General features: G+C 36.1%; 1 protein-coding gene across 1 annotated transcript in view; it reads right to left on the bottom strand.

Moving 5' to 3' along the window:
- The window catches only part of LOC123542979 (WD repeat-containing and planar cell polarity effector protein fritz homolog), a 50,962-nt gene that overhangs the window by 14,162 nt on the left and 20,600 nt on the right, over positions 1 to 16,200 (bottom strand). The window contains exons 14-18 of the mRNA XM_045329041.2: positions 15,771 to 15,842; positions 13,280 to 13,371; positions 11,964 to 12,065; positions 5,850 to 5,955; positions 5,067 to 5,181 (exon numbers count right to left, since the gene is read on the bottom strand). Of these exons, the coding sequence (XP_045184976.1) occupies positions 5,067 to 5,181; positions 5,850 to 5,955; positions 11,964 to 12,065; positions 13,280 to 13,371; positions 15,771 to 15,842 (487 nt within the window). The remainder of the gene's footprint in view (positions 1 to 5,066; positions 5,182 to 5,849; positions 5,956 to 11,963; positions 12,066 to 13,279; positions 13,372 to 15,770; positions 15,843 to 16,200) is intronic.

Here is a 16,200-nt window from a genome sequence, read left to right as displayed (position 1 = left end):
AAAATACAGCCTCTATCGCATACACAAGGTTTTTCTTTGATTTGACCTAGTGACCTAGTTTTTGACCCGAGATGACCCATTTTCGAACTCGGCCTAGATTTCATCAAAGTTATCATTCTGACCAATATTCATGAAGATTAAGGTATTAGATCACTAATAGTAATGTTTACAAAATGGCCTTTGCTTGGTATATTCTGAAAGGTAACCGTGTTTTGCATTATTTTGCAATTTTTAAACAACTTTTACCGTGCCGTTTTTTATAAATTTTGTATAACTTATGGTATCTCCTCAAGCTCAAATAGAGACAAATTTCAAAGTGATAGCCACTATCCAAAATGTTTGCAGAGAACTCATTTTACCATTAATTTTAATAAAAGAAACATCAAACTATTGGTAAACAATTATAAAACACAAAATAAAAATGTCAATATCAGTTTTTCTATGGTGCCTCAAGTAAACAGATTTAATGAGACAGAATTCATATTTCATAGTTTCTTATATACAAGCATATATATACATGTTACACACAGGGGTGTGGCCATTTTTGACCTTAGGACAACAATTTGGACAAGTATGGTAGAGAGTCAAACCTTTATATCACACTGCCAAATATCAAAGCTAGAGAAAATTTTAAAAGTCTGATAGCTGAAAACCTATTTTTAACCAAAAAGACCCATATTTCCAATGAACCGGAACCATTTGAACAATTTTTAAAGAGGGCTACCCAAAGATTATTTGTGTAAAGTTTCATCAAAATCAATTCAAGTGTTTTGGAGATGTTGTTCAAAGAAATTGTTGATGAAAAGTGACCATGCCCTCTGGCTGCAATGTTTTTTGACAAATCAGAAAAATATGAACAAATTACACGTATATATTTGTAGAAAGGCACACAAAATTATTCTAAAATCAGGTTAATAGTTTTATACAAGAAGATTTTCTAAGTTTCTACTACTTACATATAGGGAAAAGTGACCACGCTCCCTGGCGGCCATGTCTTTTAACAAATCAATAAATTTGAACAATCCTGGTAGAGGGTCACACAAGGACCATCTGTGTAAAATTATTTTAAAATCGGGCCAGCAGTTTCACAAAAGAAGATTTTTAAAATTTCTACTATATACATATAGGGAAAAGTGACCATACCCCTTGGCAGCCATCATTTTTGAGGTATCAGTATAATTTGAACAATCTTGGTAGAGGGTGACATAAGGACCATTTGTGTAAAATTATTCCAAAATCTGACCAATGGTTGAGATGTTGTTTGAAGATTTTTCTATTTTTAGCTCTAGCAGCCCCTATGTGCAAACAAGTGGAACCATTTGAACGACTTTGGTAAGGATCATCAAAGGAACATCCACACCAAATTTCATCAAAATCCATTTAGTGGTTTTGAAGCTGTTGACGATGGACGTACGCACGACAGGCACAGCATGATCGTAATACCTCACCATGAGCACTTTGCTATATGTCTGCCTGTGAATGACAGCTGTTGGCTGAACCCTTTTAAACAAGAGGGCCAAGATGGCCCTAGGTCGCTCACCTGAGAAACACACCATAACACAACAGAGTAAACATGTTTGACCTAGTGATTTCATGGAAAAAAATATTCTGGCCAATTATCATTAAAATTGGAGCAAAAATATTGAGTATAAGTAAATATTTTCTTTGATTTGACCTAGTGACCTAGTTTTTGACCCCAGATGACCCATATTCGAACTTGACCTAGATTTCATCAAGGCTTTCATTCTGACCAAATTTCATGAAGATCCATTGAAAAAATACAGCCTCTACGCCATACACAAGCTTTTTCTTTGATTTGACCTAGTGACCTACTTTTTGACCCAAGATGACCCATTTTCAAATTTGGTCTGGATTTCCTTAAGGTAATCATTTTGATTTAGTTTCAGGAAGAACAATTGAAAAATACAGCCTCTATCGCATAAACAATCTTTTCCTTTGATTTGACCTAGTGACCTAGTTTTTGACCACAGATGACCCATATTCAAACTTGATCTAGATTTCATCAAGGCAATCATTCTGACCAAAATTTGTGAAGATTAATTGAAAAATACAGCCTCTACTGTATACAAAAGGTTTTTCTTTGATTTGACCTAGTGTCCTAGTTTTCGACCCCAGATGACCAATATTTAAATTTGCCCTAGATTTCATCAAGGTAATCATTCTGACCAAAATTCATGAAGATTAATTGAAAAATACAGCCTCTATCGCATACACAAGGTTTTTCTTTGATTTGCCCTAGTGACCTAGGTTTTGACCCAGATGACCCATTTTCGATTTTGGCCTAGATTTTATCAAGGTAATCATTCTGACCAAAATTCATGAAGATTAATTGAAAAATACAGCCTCTATCTCATGCACAAGGTTTTTCTTTGATTTGACCTAGTGACCTAGTTTTTGACCCCAGATGACCCATTTTCAAACTCATCCTAGATTTCATCAAAATTATCATTCTGACCAAAATTCATGAAGATTAATTGAAAAATACAGCCTCTATCGCATACACAAGGTTTTTCTTTTATTTGACCTAGTGACCTAGTTTTTGACCCCAGATGACCCATATCCAAACTTGGCCTAGATTTCATCAAGGTAACCATTCAGACCAAAACTCATGAAGATTAATCCAAAAATACAGCCTCTATCGCATACACAAGGTTTTTCTTTGATTTGACCTAATGACCTAGTTTTTGATCCCAGATGACCCATTTTCGAACTCGGCCTAGATTTCATCAAGATAATCATTCTGACCAAATTTCATGAAGATCAGTTGAAAAATACAGCCTCTATCGCATACACAAGCTAAATGTTGACAGACGACAGACAGATGCCGGACATTGTGTGAGCACAAAAACTCACCTGAGCATTGCTCAGGTGAGCTAAAAAAAACCTCTACATGGCGAATCAGGTAGTGAAAATTCGGTCAAACAGCCAGGCATGTAAGATCCTTATAAGGGTACAACTGATCATGCCTTGTGAAAATCTATCAACTGTTTAATGAAACAAATATGTTCAAACATTTTTGTACTTTCAGGGTTGCCAGCACTCTGGGTGAATAAAATTCCCTGACTTTTCCCTGACCAATTCATGTTTTTCACTGACCAAAATCGCCAAACATTTAAACGGCCTCCCAACCTCCCCTATAGCCGTCCAATCCTCCCATTATTTTTTTTCCAAATGTTTTGTATTTATTTTTCAATATATTAAACATAAACATCAAACACAATGATAATAAACATGGTTTTCTTTCTTGTATGACTGTTTGGTGGTCAAGTCAATGAAACATAATTGTGACTATTGGTCAGTGAAACCTAATTATTAAGGGATACATACCAAAAGCATCTTTGCAAGACATGTAACTATCAAAAATCTAACATCTTTTAAGGTACACTTTCCTCATGGTAAAAACAATAAAGTATGGTTAATAACAAGACCATTGGAACCCTGCTAGTATTAGCAAAATATCATTCTCAAAAATCCAAGATATGTTATTATACAGTTCAGGGCACTCGTTTGACCATTTTTGGGGCCGAATATGGGTACCATTCCCCTCCTAAAATAATATGTTTTCTTCCCCTTTCTCAGAAGAAAATTCCCCTGATGATAGGTTGTTTGAAACAAACAGATTTACTCTTTCTTTTAATATTATATAGTGCCTCTAAGGAAGATTACTGTTGCAATATAGTCACATTAGTTAGAAATGATTGAAAACAGTGTTAGTAAGTGTGAAAAGTAGTTACATATACATGGCTTAAACTCCCCCTTTTCGTCTTAAAATGTCGAAAAATTCCCCTTCCTGAGGGTATGGGTACTTGTCCCCAAAAGTTGTCTAGTGCCCTGCAGTTTCCTAGAGGCAAAAACAATACAACACCATGACTAATAGCAAGACCATTGGAATCATATTGACAAAGCATCACTCTCAAAATCCAAGATCTCTTAATATACAGTGTCCAGAAAACACCTGGAATACCTACAACAAACTAGAGCTGTCTCCATAGGATGACACATGCCCCCGATGGCACTTTGAATGAATAGTTATGGCCGATGTTAGAGTTTAGGACCTTTGACCTACGGATCTTGGTCTTGCGCGCGACACATCATCTTACTGTGCCACACATTCATGCGTAGTTATTCTAAAATCCATTAATGAATGACAAAGATATGGACCGGACACGCCCATCAATGTACTATCATGAAAAATGACCTTTAACGTCTAAGTGACCTTGACCTTTAAGCTACGGACCTGGGTCTTGCGCGCGGCACGTCGTCTTACTGTGGTACACATTCATGCCAAGTTATTTGAAAATCCATCCATCGATGACAAAGATATGGACCGGACACGCCCAACTATCATGAAAAATGACCTTTAAAGTCTAAGTGTGACCTTGACCTTTGAGCTATGGACCTGGGTCTTGCGCGCGACACGTTGTCTTACTGTGGTACACATTCATGCCAAGTTATTTGAAAATCCATCCATGGATGACAAAGATATGGACCGGACACGCCCAACTATCATGAAAAATGACCTTTAAAGTCTAAGAGTGACCTTGACCTTTGAGCTACGGACCTGGGTCTTGCGTGCGACACGTCGTCTTACTGTGGTACACATTCATGCCAAGTTATTTTAAAAAAGAGAAGAGAACCATACAAAGATACTCCAAACAAAAGTTTGGTGAAGATCCAGCTCATGTTAACTTTGACAGCCATTACAAGAAACACAAAACAGGACCTTACAAGGATTCTAAAGACTAAGCTTGGTGAAGAGCCATCATCTAGTTCATGAGAGGAAGTTGTTTGAAGGTATTTTTTCTAATTTTTCTCTAGTAGCCAATACATGGGACCAAACTGAACCATTTACCATTTACAAACTTGATAGGTCCAAACCAGGACGGTATCTACCAAGTTTAGTATTACTTTAACAACTATTATCTCAAAGAGATATAAATATTGGATCTTGCTCAAGTGGATAAAAACAGAATTCCTTCCCTTACTTATTAATAATCAGACACTGGTTTATTGATAAGCTTTAGTATGAAGTAAAAATAAATTACCTTCCCTTTCTGCATTTAGTGGCATCTTGAGAAGATGTGTAACAATCGCACTCAGGCAGGTGTAACAACTTGTGCCATCTATGTCCCAGTTCATTGAGCACAACAATGCCACAGCCTGGATCAAAATACTTGTTTTAAGGAAGTGTTTAATATGTTATACTATTATATAATTCCTTCTATAGGCCTTAAATGCAAGTCCATAGTGCTGTATGGCTGGTCAATATCTAAATCTAAATTTTGCCAGGTTGAAGTCAAAACCTGAAGACAAATTTACAAGAATTTATTTTTATTTTATCAACTGTGATTATGTACCCTATTCAAAAATACTACTGTATAAAAAAATGGGTAAAAACATGTTTTGGGAATTGTTTTTTTTTCTTTTTAATTTTCTCAAGATATTCTATAGTATTAGATTGTGTACTATTAAACTAACAGGGTAGGCATTTAGTTCATCTGATTTTACAGCATATGGTTATGATTAATTTTTTCCTAAATTCTCTTTCAATAACTTTGCTTAAAGGGGTGGGGGCTGGGGAGGGGGTTGATAACCTCTATGAAAATGCAGAAAATAACTAGCTGAAATACACCAGCTAAAAATGCAAAAGAGCTAATGTCAGCCAGTGAATTGATTGACGCAAAAGCTGCATGTTAAAGTCACCTACAAATTATTTTTTATATAAAATAGAAAGGGTTGTACAGAGTGAAAATTGAGAGAAAGGCTGAAATGATAATTTAGCAAATAACTTAATATGCCTTAAGTAGAAATTAATGACAAGTACATACATCTTCTATCTGTTTGGATCTGATGTACTCCTTGGTAAGTTCCACACAGGACAATCTCTCTCTGCTCACCACACCCAAAGACATCAGCAGTACACCAACAGGTCCCCTGTAAAAATATAATACAATCAGAGATGTTACGTTCATGGTGATATTTGAAACTTCCATATAGGAAAAGAGCCAAATAGAAATAAATCTGGCTGCACTAAAAACAAGAGGGCCAAGATGGCCATAGGTTGCTCACCTGAGAAACCCACCATAACAGTGAAAACATGTTTGACCTAGTGATTTCATGGAAACAAATATTCTGGCCAATTTTCATTAGGATTGGACCAAAAATGTGGTCTCTAGAGTTTAAACAAGTATTTTCTTTAATATGATCTAGTGACCTAGTTTTTGACCCCAGATGACCAATATTCAAACTTGACCTAGATTTCATCAAGGCAATCATTCTGACCAATTTTCATGAAGATCAATTGAAAAATACAGCCTCTATCGCACAGATTTGACCAAGTGACCCATATTCGAATTCGACCTAGATTTTATCAAGGCAATCATTCTGACCAAATTTTATGAAGACCAATTGACAAGAGGGCCATGAAGGCCCTGTATCGCTCACCTGACCTACTGACCTAAAGATCATCGAGATAGTTTCATCATGATATGGTTATAAATGTGGCCTCTAAAGTGTTAACAAGCTTTTCCTTTGATTTGACCTGGTGAACTAGTTTGTAACCCCACCTGACCCAGATTTAAACATGACCTAAAGATTATCAAGATTAACATTCTGACCAGTTTTCATTAAGATATGGTCATAAATGTGGCCTCTACAGTGTTAACAAGCTTTTCCTTTGATTTGACCTGGTGACCTAGTTTTTGACCCCAGATGACCCGATATCAAAATCATCCAAGATTTTATTAAGGGTAACATTCTGACTAAGTTTCATTAAGATTGGGCCAAAACTGTGACCTCTAGAGTGTTAACAAGCTTTTCCTTTGATTTGAAATGGTGACCTAGTTTTTGACCCTAGATGACCCAATATCAAACTGGTCCAAGATTTTAATGAGGGTAACATTCTGACCAAGTTTCATTAAGATTAGGCCAAAATTGTGACCTCTAGAGTGTTAACAGTCAAATTGTTGACGACAGACAAACAATGGACACAGGGCGATCACAACAGCTCGCCTTGAGCACTTTGTGCTCAGGTAAGCTAAACAAGAGGACCATGATGGTCCTGAATCGCTCACCTCTTCCCACATGACCCACTTTTGAGTATGACGTCGTTTTTTCTATTATTTGACATAGTGACCTAGTTTTTGAGCTCATGTGACCAAGTTTTGAACTTGACCTAGATATTATGAAGATCCATTGAAAAATATGGTCTCTAGAGAGGTTACAAGGTTTTTCTATTATTTGACCTATTGACCTAGTTTTCAAAGGTATGTGACCCTGTTTTGAACTTTACCTAGATATCAAGGCGAACATTCTCACTAACTTTCATGAAGATCTCATGAAAAATATGGCCTCTAGAGAGGTCACAAGGTTTTTCTATTTTTATACCTACTGGCCTAGTTTTTGACCGCACGTGACCCAGTTTCGAAACTGACCTAGATATCATCAAGGTGAACATTCAGATCAATTTTCATGAAGATCCATTGAAAAATATGGCCTCTAGAGAGGTTAAAAGATTTTTCTAATTTTAGACCTACTGACCTAGTTTTTGACCACAGTTGACCCAGTTTCAAACCTTACCTAGATATCATCAAGATGAACATTCAGACCAACTTTCATACAGATCCTAAGAAAAATATGGCCTCTAGAGAGGTCACAAGGTTTTTTTATTATTTGAACTACTGACCTAGTTTTTTATGGCACGTGACCCAGTTTCAAACTTGACCTAGATATCATCAAGGTGAACATTCTGACCAATTTTCATGAAGATCCATTCAAGGGTATGGCCTCTAGAGAGGTCACAAGGTTTTTCTATTTCAAGACCTACTGACCTAGTTTTTGATCGCAGTTGACCCAGTTTCAAACTTGACCTATATATCATCAAGATAAACATTCAGACCAACTTTCATACAGATCCCATGAAAAATATGGCCTCTAGAGAGGTCACAACGTTTTTTCATTATTTGACCTACTGACCTACTTTTTGAAGGCACGTGACCCACTTTCGAACTTGACCTAGATATCATCAAGATGAACATTCTGACCAATTTTTATGGAGATCCATTCACAAGTATGGCCTCTAGAGAGGTCACAAGGTTTTTCTATTTTTAGACCTACTGACCTAGTTTTTGACCACACATGACCCTGTTTTGAACTTGACCTAGATATCATCAAGATGAACATTCAGACCAACTTTCATACAGATCCCATGAAAAATATGGCCTTTAGAGAAGTCACAAGGCAATCATTCTGACTAAATTTCATGAAGAACAAATGAAAAATACTGCCTCTATCGCATACACAAGGTCTTTCTTTGATTTGACCTAGTGACCTAGTTTCTGACCCCAGATGACCCATATTCGAACTCTATCTAGATTTCATCAAGGCAATCATTCTGACCAAATTTCATGAAGATCAATTAAAACAAGAGCACCGCCTTGCGGGTGCTGACGCTCATCTGATTTTTTTTGTGTAATAGAAATATTGTCCTACCCATGATTTTCTAAGTCTAAAAAGGACCATCATTCTTGCAAAAAGCAGGATAGAGTTATGTTTCTTGATGTACAGTGTCCACTTATGATGGTGAAAAACTGTTGCAAGTTTTAAAACAATAGCTTTGATAGTTTATGAGAAAAGTTGACTTAAACATAATACTCAACCAAGAAAATGATTTTCTAAGTCCAAAAGGGGCAATAATTATTGCAAAAAGCAGGATGGAGTTAAAGTTGCTTGCTGTACAGGGTCAGCTTATGATGGTGAACAAGTGTTGCAAGTTTCAAAGCATAGCTTTGATAGTTTAAGAGAAAAAGTTGACCTAAACATAAAACTTAACCAAGAAATCTGATATTTTCTAAGTCCAAAAGGGGCCATAAATCTTGCAAAAAGCAGGACGGAGTTATGTTTCTTGCTATACAGGGTCAACTTATGATGGTGAACAAGTGTTGCAAGTTTTAAAGCAATAGCTTTGATAGTTTAGGATAAAAGCTGACCTAAACATAAAACTTAACCAAGAAAACTGATTTTCTAAGTCCAAAAGGGGCAATAAAACTTGCAAAAAGCAAGATGGAGTTATGTTTCTTGATGTACAGGGTCAGCTTATGATGGTGAACAAGTATTCCAAGTTTCAAAGCAATAGCTTTGATAGTTTAGGAGAAAAGTTGACCTAAACATAAAACTTAACCAAGAAATCTGATATTTTCTAAGTACAAAAGGGGCCATAAATCTTGCAAAAGCAAGATGGAGTTATGTTTCTTGCTATACAGGGTCAGCTTATATGGTGAACAAGTATTCCAAGTTTCAAAGCAATAGCTTTGATAGTTTAGGAGAAAAGCTGACCTAAACATAAAACTTAACCAGGCAACGCCGACGCAGACGCCGACGCCGACGCCGACGCCGACAACCGCTCAAGTGATGACAATAACTCATCATTTTTTTTCAAAAAATCAGATGAGCTAAAAATACAACCTCTATCGCATACACAAGGTCTTTCTTTGATTTGACCTAGTGACCTAGTTTTTGACTCTAGATGACCCATATTCGAACTCGACCTAGACCTTATCACGGCAATCATTCTGACCAAATCTCATGAAGATCAAGTGAAAAATAAAGCCTCTACCGCATACACAAGGTTTTCCTTTTATTTGACCTAGTGACCTAGTTTTTGACCCAGTTGACCCATATTCAAACTCAACCTAGAATTGATCAAGGCAATCATTCTGACCAAATTTCATGAAGATCAATTGAAAAATACTGCCTCTATCGAAAACACAAGGTTTTTCTTTGATTTGACCTAGTGACCTAGTTTTTGACCCCAGATGACCCATATTGGAATTCGACCTACATTTCATCAAGGCAATCATTCTGACCAAATTTCATGAAGATCAATTAAAAAAATACAGCCTCTATCGCATACACAAGGTCTTTTTTTGATTTGACCCAGATGACCCATATTCGAACTCAACCTAGAATTGATAAAGGCAATCATTCTGACCAAATTTCATGAAGGTCAATTGAAAAATACAGCCTCTATCGCATACACAAGCTGAATGTTGACAGACGACAGATAGACAGACGCCGGACATTGAGCAATCACAATAACTCACAGGTGAGCTAAAAACAAACAATTGGTAATTTATATCAATCATTCAATGGCAGTTTCTATTTATTTTCTATATTGGATCGCTTGAAAATCTAGGTCATTCCCAGCATGTTGCTCAGCTCTTTGCAACCTTCAATTGCATTAATACAATGGTAACAAGACCGGACATGTAAAAAGTATTCCAATGAAATTATACATGTACAAATTTATGTCATTTTACTAGTGCTTTCATTCTATAACCTGCTGAATCTAGAGACCAAAGTATTTTGATGTGAGGTGGCTACTTGGCCTGCCATTCAAATCGGCAGCACCTATATACCTCTACTATCAAGAAATTTTGCAAATAAATTTTGCAACTACGTGAAAAATTCAAGAACGTTCAAATAATATGTAGTACAAAACTTTTTTCTACAAAAATCTTGGGTGATTTATATACAAAATGTACTGAAAAACATGAAAATGTTTACTTTAAAGTGAAACATTGCCCAGATTCTTTGAACACTGTGGCAGATACCTTGATGGTTATTTTGTGAAAGGATGGACGGACAAGGCAGTATGTGCAAAGCACTGTTGAGGAGGATGCCAAATTAGGTAATCAATCCTAACTGATGAATGATTTTAAACAAGAGGATCATGATGACCCTGGATCGCTCACCTGTGTAATATGAGCCACATGTTTCAAATGGCAAACTGATGCTAAAATACTAAGAAGGTAGATCAGTAGGTCACATTCATGGTAACTGAAAGATCGGTGTGCAAAACTGTACATGTCATCCAAATTTCAAGGCTGTATCTTAAAAAACAAGAAAGTAGGTCAAGGTCACAGTCCAGTGATCCCTAATCGCTTGGGGTCATCAGGTAATTATAATTAAACAGTCTAGGAAATATGATCAGATAATTTTTGAAGCTTTTTTTCCCCTATATAACTCATAATTATAACAAGTGACCCCCAGGGTGGGATCTCTTTTCACCCCAAGGTCATAATCTGAACAAACTTGTTAGAGATCCACCAGGCAATGCTACAAACCAAATATCAAAGGCCTAGGCCTTGAACTTTCAGACAAGAAGATCTTTATTTTATTTTCCTATATAAGTCTCTGTTAAACTTGGTACCCCCAGGACAGGCCTCTTTTCACCCTAGGGACATAATTTGAACAAATTTGGTAGAGAAACACTAGGAAAGGCAACATACTTAATACCAAAAGCCTAGGCCTTGAATTTTCAGGCAAGAAGATTTTTAAAGTCTTTTTCCTATATGTCTATGTAAAATTTGAGACCCCCCTGGGCAGGGCCTCTTTTCACCACAGGGGCATAATTTGAACAATTTTGGTAGAGGACCACAAGGCAATGCTACATACAAAATATCAACGGCCTAGGTTTTGTGGTTTTAGACAAGAAGATTTTTAAAGTTTTTTACTATACAAGTCTATGTAAAACTTGTGACCCCCGGGGCAGGCCTCTTTTCACCCCTGGGGCACAATTTGAACAATCTTGATAGAGGACCATAAGATGATGTCACATGCCAAATATCAAGGCTCTACGCCTTGTGGTTTTGGACAAGGTTTTTAAACTTTTTCCTTTCGGTTGCCATGGCAACCAGAATTCTGCATGGAATTAAATTTTGAAAGGGGACCACCCAACGATCATTCCTGTGAAGTTTGGTGTAATTCTGCTCAGTGGTTTTCAAGAAGAAGATTTTTTTAGAAAATGTTGACGGACGGATGACACATGACGGACATTGAGTGGTCACAAAAGCTCACCATGAGCCTTTGGCTCAGATGAGCTAAAAATTGTTCTTAAAACAAATTTAAAATGGCATCATGTAATTTTAAGTTCTGCATGTTACCTGTCATACACAACTGCCAAAGCATCAGTGTAATCTCCTGTCCAATCAGCTGCCTGGGGGTCAAAGGGGCACCACTGAATCTCTCTCAGGGGTGGAGGTGCTCTGTATAAAAAGAAGAGAAAGGAATTATACTTTAGTGTAGTGTGGACTAGTGGTAAGGCATAGAATAGCAAACCTGAGTCGCATCCTTATTACTTTAATAACTAACTGTTACAGTCTTCTGGAAGAGATCTGAAACCAACCAGTTAAGTGTGCTAACTTTACAAGTAATTTTTTTTACTTTTCAAAGACTTTTTCTAGACATCATCTCTTGAAATTGTAGACCTTTTATTGACTATTTCAAACAATTATATTCATCAATCACTGTAAATTGTAATTATATATCAAATGGTTTCCAGGCCGGAGTACAAAAAGAGACATGATCAACTAGATTTTTGTAACGTTTGTTGATGATATGGATTTTTTTGTGTGTACTTTAAATTGCTTTGACAACAATATTCATAATCATCAAATTTTTGTTAATAGTTATTACTAAATCAAAACCTTGCAGCTGATAATTGTTTTACAATGTTAATGCCACAAATGGTGTTACAGCAGGAACTGCACTCTATGTAAATCACAATAAAACATTGTATATTTGTGTATATGAGGGAGTAAATGGATATTGTTAACAATTTTGTCAAAAGATTGATTTTTCACACCTTTTTGCCCTTAAAACTCCGAATCAGTAAAATTCAGTAGTTTTGATGACAGAGATAGCTCAAGCCATTTATGTCAATATGAAATTTTCACAGCAACAAATTCTTAGTCGTAAATGGCTCAAGTTGTGGACCAAAGTGTGTACCCTGTAGTCTCAAGGTAACTGTTGATAAAAACTCGTTTTAAATCTCTATGTCACTTGACCTACTGAACCCTAAATCTAGTGGTCATCTCTTGACCGCAAGCAAACGCCCTCCAGTCCAAATTGTTCTAAAATTGTTGAATAAAATTACTTGGCAGTCATTAACCGCTTGATGTCAGAAACAGTTTTCATCTACTGACCACAGTGACCCTACGAAAGTTGACCACAGTAGGCCAAAGCAAAGTTATTGATCAGTAAACAAACTGTATACATACAGACGAACTGACCTGAGCAAATCAGTCTTCTTGAAAGAGGGGCATACTTAACCCCTCAAAAAAGCAACAACATCTGAACTACAATATGTTTCATCCTCCTAGATTGTTGGCTTTAAACATCTGCACTATTTGTGTTGAATAATAAAATTTTGCCAACAATGTCTGTATATATTTCAGGTTGTAATTATAAAGATACATACTTGAAGAACTTGCTGGTAGGAAGAATTCTATGAGGATTTGGTTCCTCTGCTAACAGTTGTATCCTCAATGGAGACAGAGCCATGTCAAACACCTACAATGTCAAGTTTTATATAGATTATGTTGTTTGGTTTATAACTTTCTGAATATATTCATTCATATCAACATGGTTATACATTTTTAAAAGGATGCACATTAGAACATACAGGGATAGTGTGCCAGATTCCTCATTCAAAGGTTCAGGTTTGAATTCCTGTGTGAGTGGAATTTGACTGTGACCTCCAGGGCAGGAGTACTTTTTTATCACTGATGCATACCAATAGGTAAAACACAGTGTTTCAATAAAGCAATAGCATATAGCAAACCTATATATTTAAACACAAGCCAGATGACACTGTGTGTACACAGGACACTGGTGCCCCCACTTACTGTCACTGTACATAGTTTAATGACTAAGGTGAAAAATGTTTTTTTAAGATGTATATGAAACACAAACTTTCAAGCACAATATGTGTACTTTTCACTAAGTCAAGGACCATAACTCTGGTCTGACTGAGTGAAATCCCAAACAGCATACCATGTTTGCTATTTTTGCACTCTCAATGAAAATGTGCATGATCTTTTCATACTAGAATCATTATTTATGCAATGGCAGTCAGTTAATCTAACCAGTGTTCCTGGATTTTTCATCAGTCCTATCAAACTTTTTTGTCTCTAAACTCTTATCTTCTGGGCCAACTTGGCCTGCTACATCCACGTTCAATGAACTTTGAAAAAAAAAAAACACCTGGATTTTGGCCTGCTACATCCACGTTCAATGAACTTTGAAAAAAAAAACACCTCTGGATTTTGTACATCATTTCAAAAGCATACTGATCGTTTCTATCTTTTCAAAACATCAGGCCCTTCCCTAGCCGCATAAGGCGCCGCGCTACCGCAGCGCTTAAAACACGAAATACAGCTTCCAGCAGCGCTTAAATATCCCGCGCGGTGCCTCAATTATTAGCGCGGCGTCTTAAATCAGTAAGCGATTTCATCCCCGTGAGATACCTCATGTGTAGTGTATATGTAATTTCCCTGTTGACATGCCTCGACGATTTTTTTGATCAGCAAATTACGTCACGGCGAGTGCACACAGGTAATGAGAATCAATGAAGTGTTAAAATTAATTGATAAATAGTATGGAACTTGCGTAAGCGGCCAGCTGATTACCAAGCACGTGAAAAGTGCCCTAGGTTTCTTCGCGCAAAATTTAAATTAGACCGTTGTTTAGTATAATAACAAGTATATATCAATGCAGTTTGATTCTACTGTAATTTAAACTAGAAAATGCACAAATTTTAATGAATATCGAAAGTAAAAGTACGTTTAGAATGTCTGTTCACGAGTCGTTATTACTCCCGATGTCGTATGCAATTTTTCCATATTTCCTCCAAAAAAAGCTGACAGTCGGTGTATTTTTTAGGATGAGAAACATCAAAATTTGAGGAACTATCTCTGGTTTACCCTAGTAGGTCATGTAACTGAGTAAAAACTACTTTCAGACAACATTCCGAAAGTGTACCAGTATCCGGATAGTATATTTTGGATATGCGTTTTAGTAAACTTTAACCTGACTGTAATAGCACTTTTCTGTTAATGAAATATTGATGAAAGACCTGATCAATACAACATGACTTTTGATAATTATTAGTTTACAATGTGACCTGAAACAGGACTTTAACTATGTTGTTTACAACTTGATCTTGGTTTCAAGATTAAGCTAATATATTAAAGCCCTCCACTATTTCATATTCATATGAATAAGTTGACATTCTTGGTGACATTTTTTAAGAGAAAGGCTTGAATGGTTTAACCTAAACTATAAAGTAAGTAAAAAGGGCTTTGTAAACTTTGTTACTGGTTTTGGGAAGATTTACCGCTTAAATTTATTCTGTGACATTTCCTTTAAGTGTGCAATAAAGATAAATGGAATACATATTAACTATAGACATCTAGAAATGCAACTACTGCTATGATAACTTTCAGGTCGAAAAGAGCACCCTGCCCCTTTTGGACAGCACTCTGTCCCTTTTTGGCAGCACCCTGTCCTTTTTGAGCTCTAGAAATAACACTATAATTATGATATATTGATGGTTATATCATTATGTGAAAATGTAGAAGTAATGAAATACATGTTGTTGTGTTTTTTTGCATATGGTATACTTAAGAAAGCACCATTTGGGTTCGATTTTTTAAAAAAAAACGAACACGCGAGGGGATACCCCTCCCGCACCCACCCCTTATGCCCCCATACAGACTTTACCCCAGCGCCTTAGAAAATTTCTGGGGAAGGGCCTGAACATTATTTTATCATTCACTGCGATACTTTCAAAATTGGTTTTATACTATTTATAAGATATGTATAAAATACAAGATTTAACTTACTTTAAAAGACTTATTTTAACTGAGAATATATGAACGAGTCTCTTAAAATAGTCTTTTTATATATACCTGAAGATCTCCTCTGTTACTTCCAACATAAAATATGGTTCCTGTCGGATGCCATGCTGCTAAACTTGGAACCTGCAATGTCATTTACTATGAAATTTAACATAACATTCCTTGGTCGATTATGAAATTGTTATATTTATCTCAAAAACAGATTTACACACATATATTCTTCAGATCTTTCACAAAAAAAGTTTATTCTTAATAGATATTAACTTTAAATGTAGAAAATATCCTCATCAAATAAATTTAATTTGTACAAATATACAAACTATGTAGAGCTCCATCACAATTAAATGTCATGTCAACAGACAGGTGTAAAAAGAAACTTCCAGTTTTGTTATATATTAGGTGTGTGCTGTTTCAAACCTAACACACAGTACACAAACATGTTAATTTTACATTTACGTAGGTACTATGTATAAATACTTTC

Source organism: Mercenaria mercenaria, chromosome 1 (assembly GCF_021730395.1).
Source record: "Mercenaria mercenaria strain notata chromosome 1, MADL_Memer_1, whole genome shotgun sequence".
NCBI classification, from domain to species: Eukaryota; Metazoa; Mollusca; class Bivalvia; order Venerida; family Veneridae; genus Mercenaria; species Mercenaria mercenaria.
Note: the sequence above shows the minus strand (reverse complement) of the source record. Positions and strands in the feature narration are given on the sequence as shown.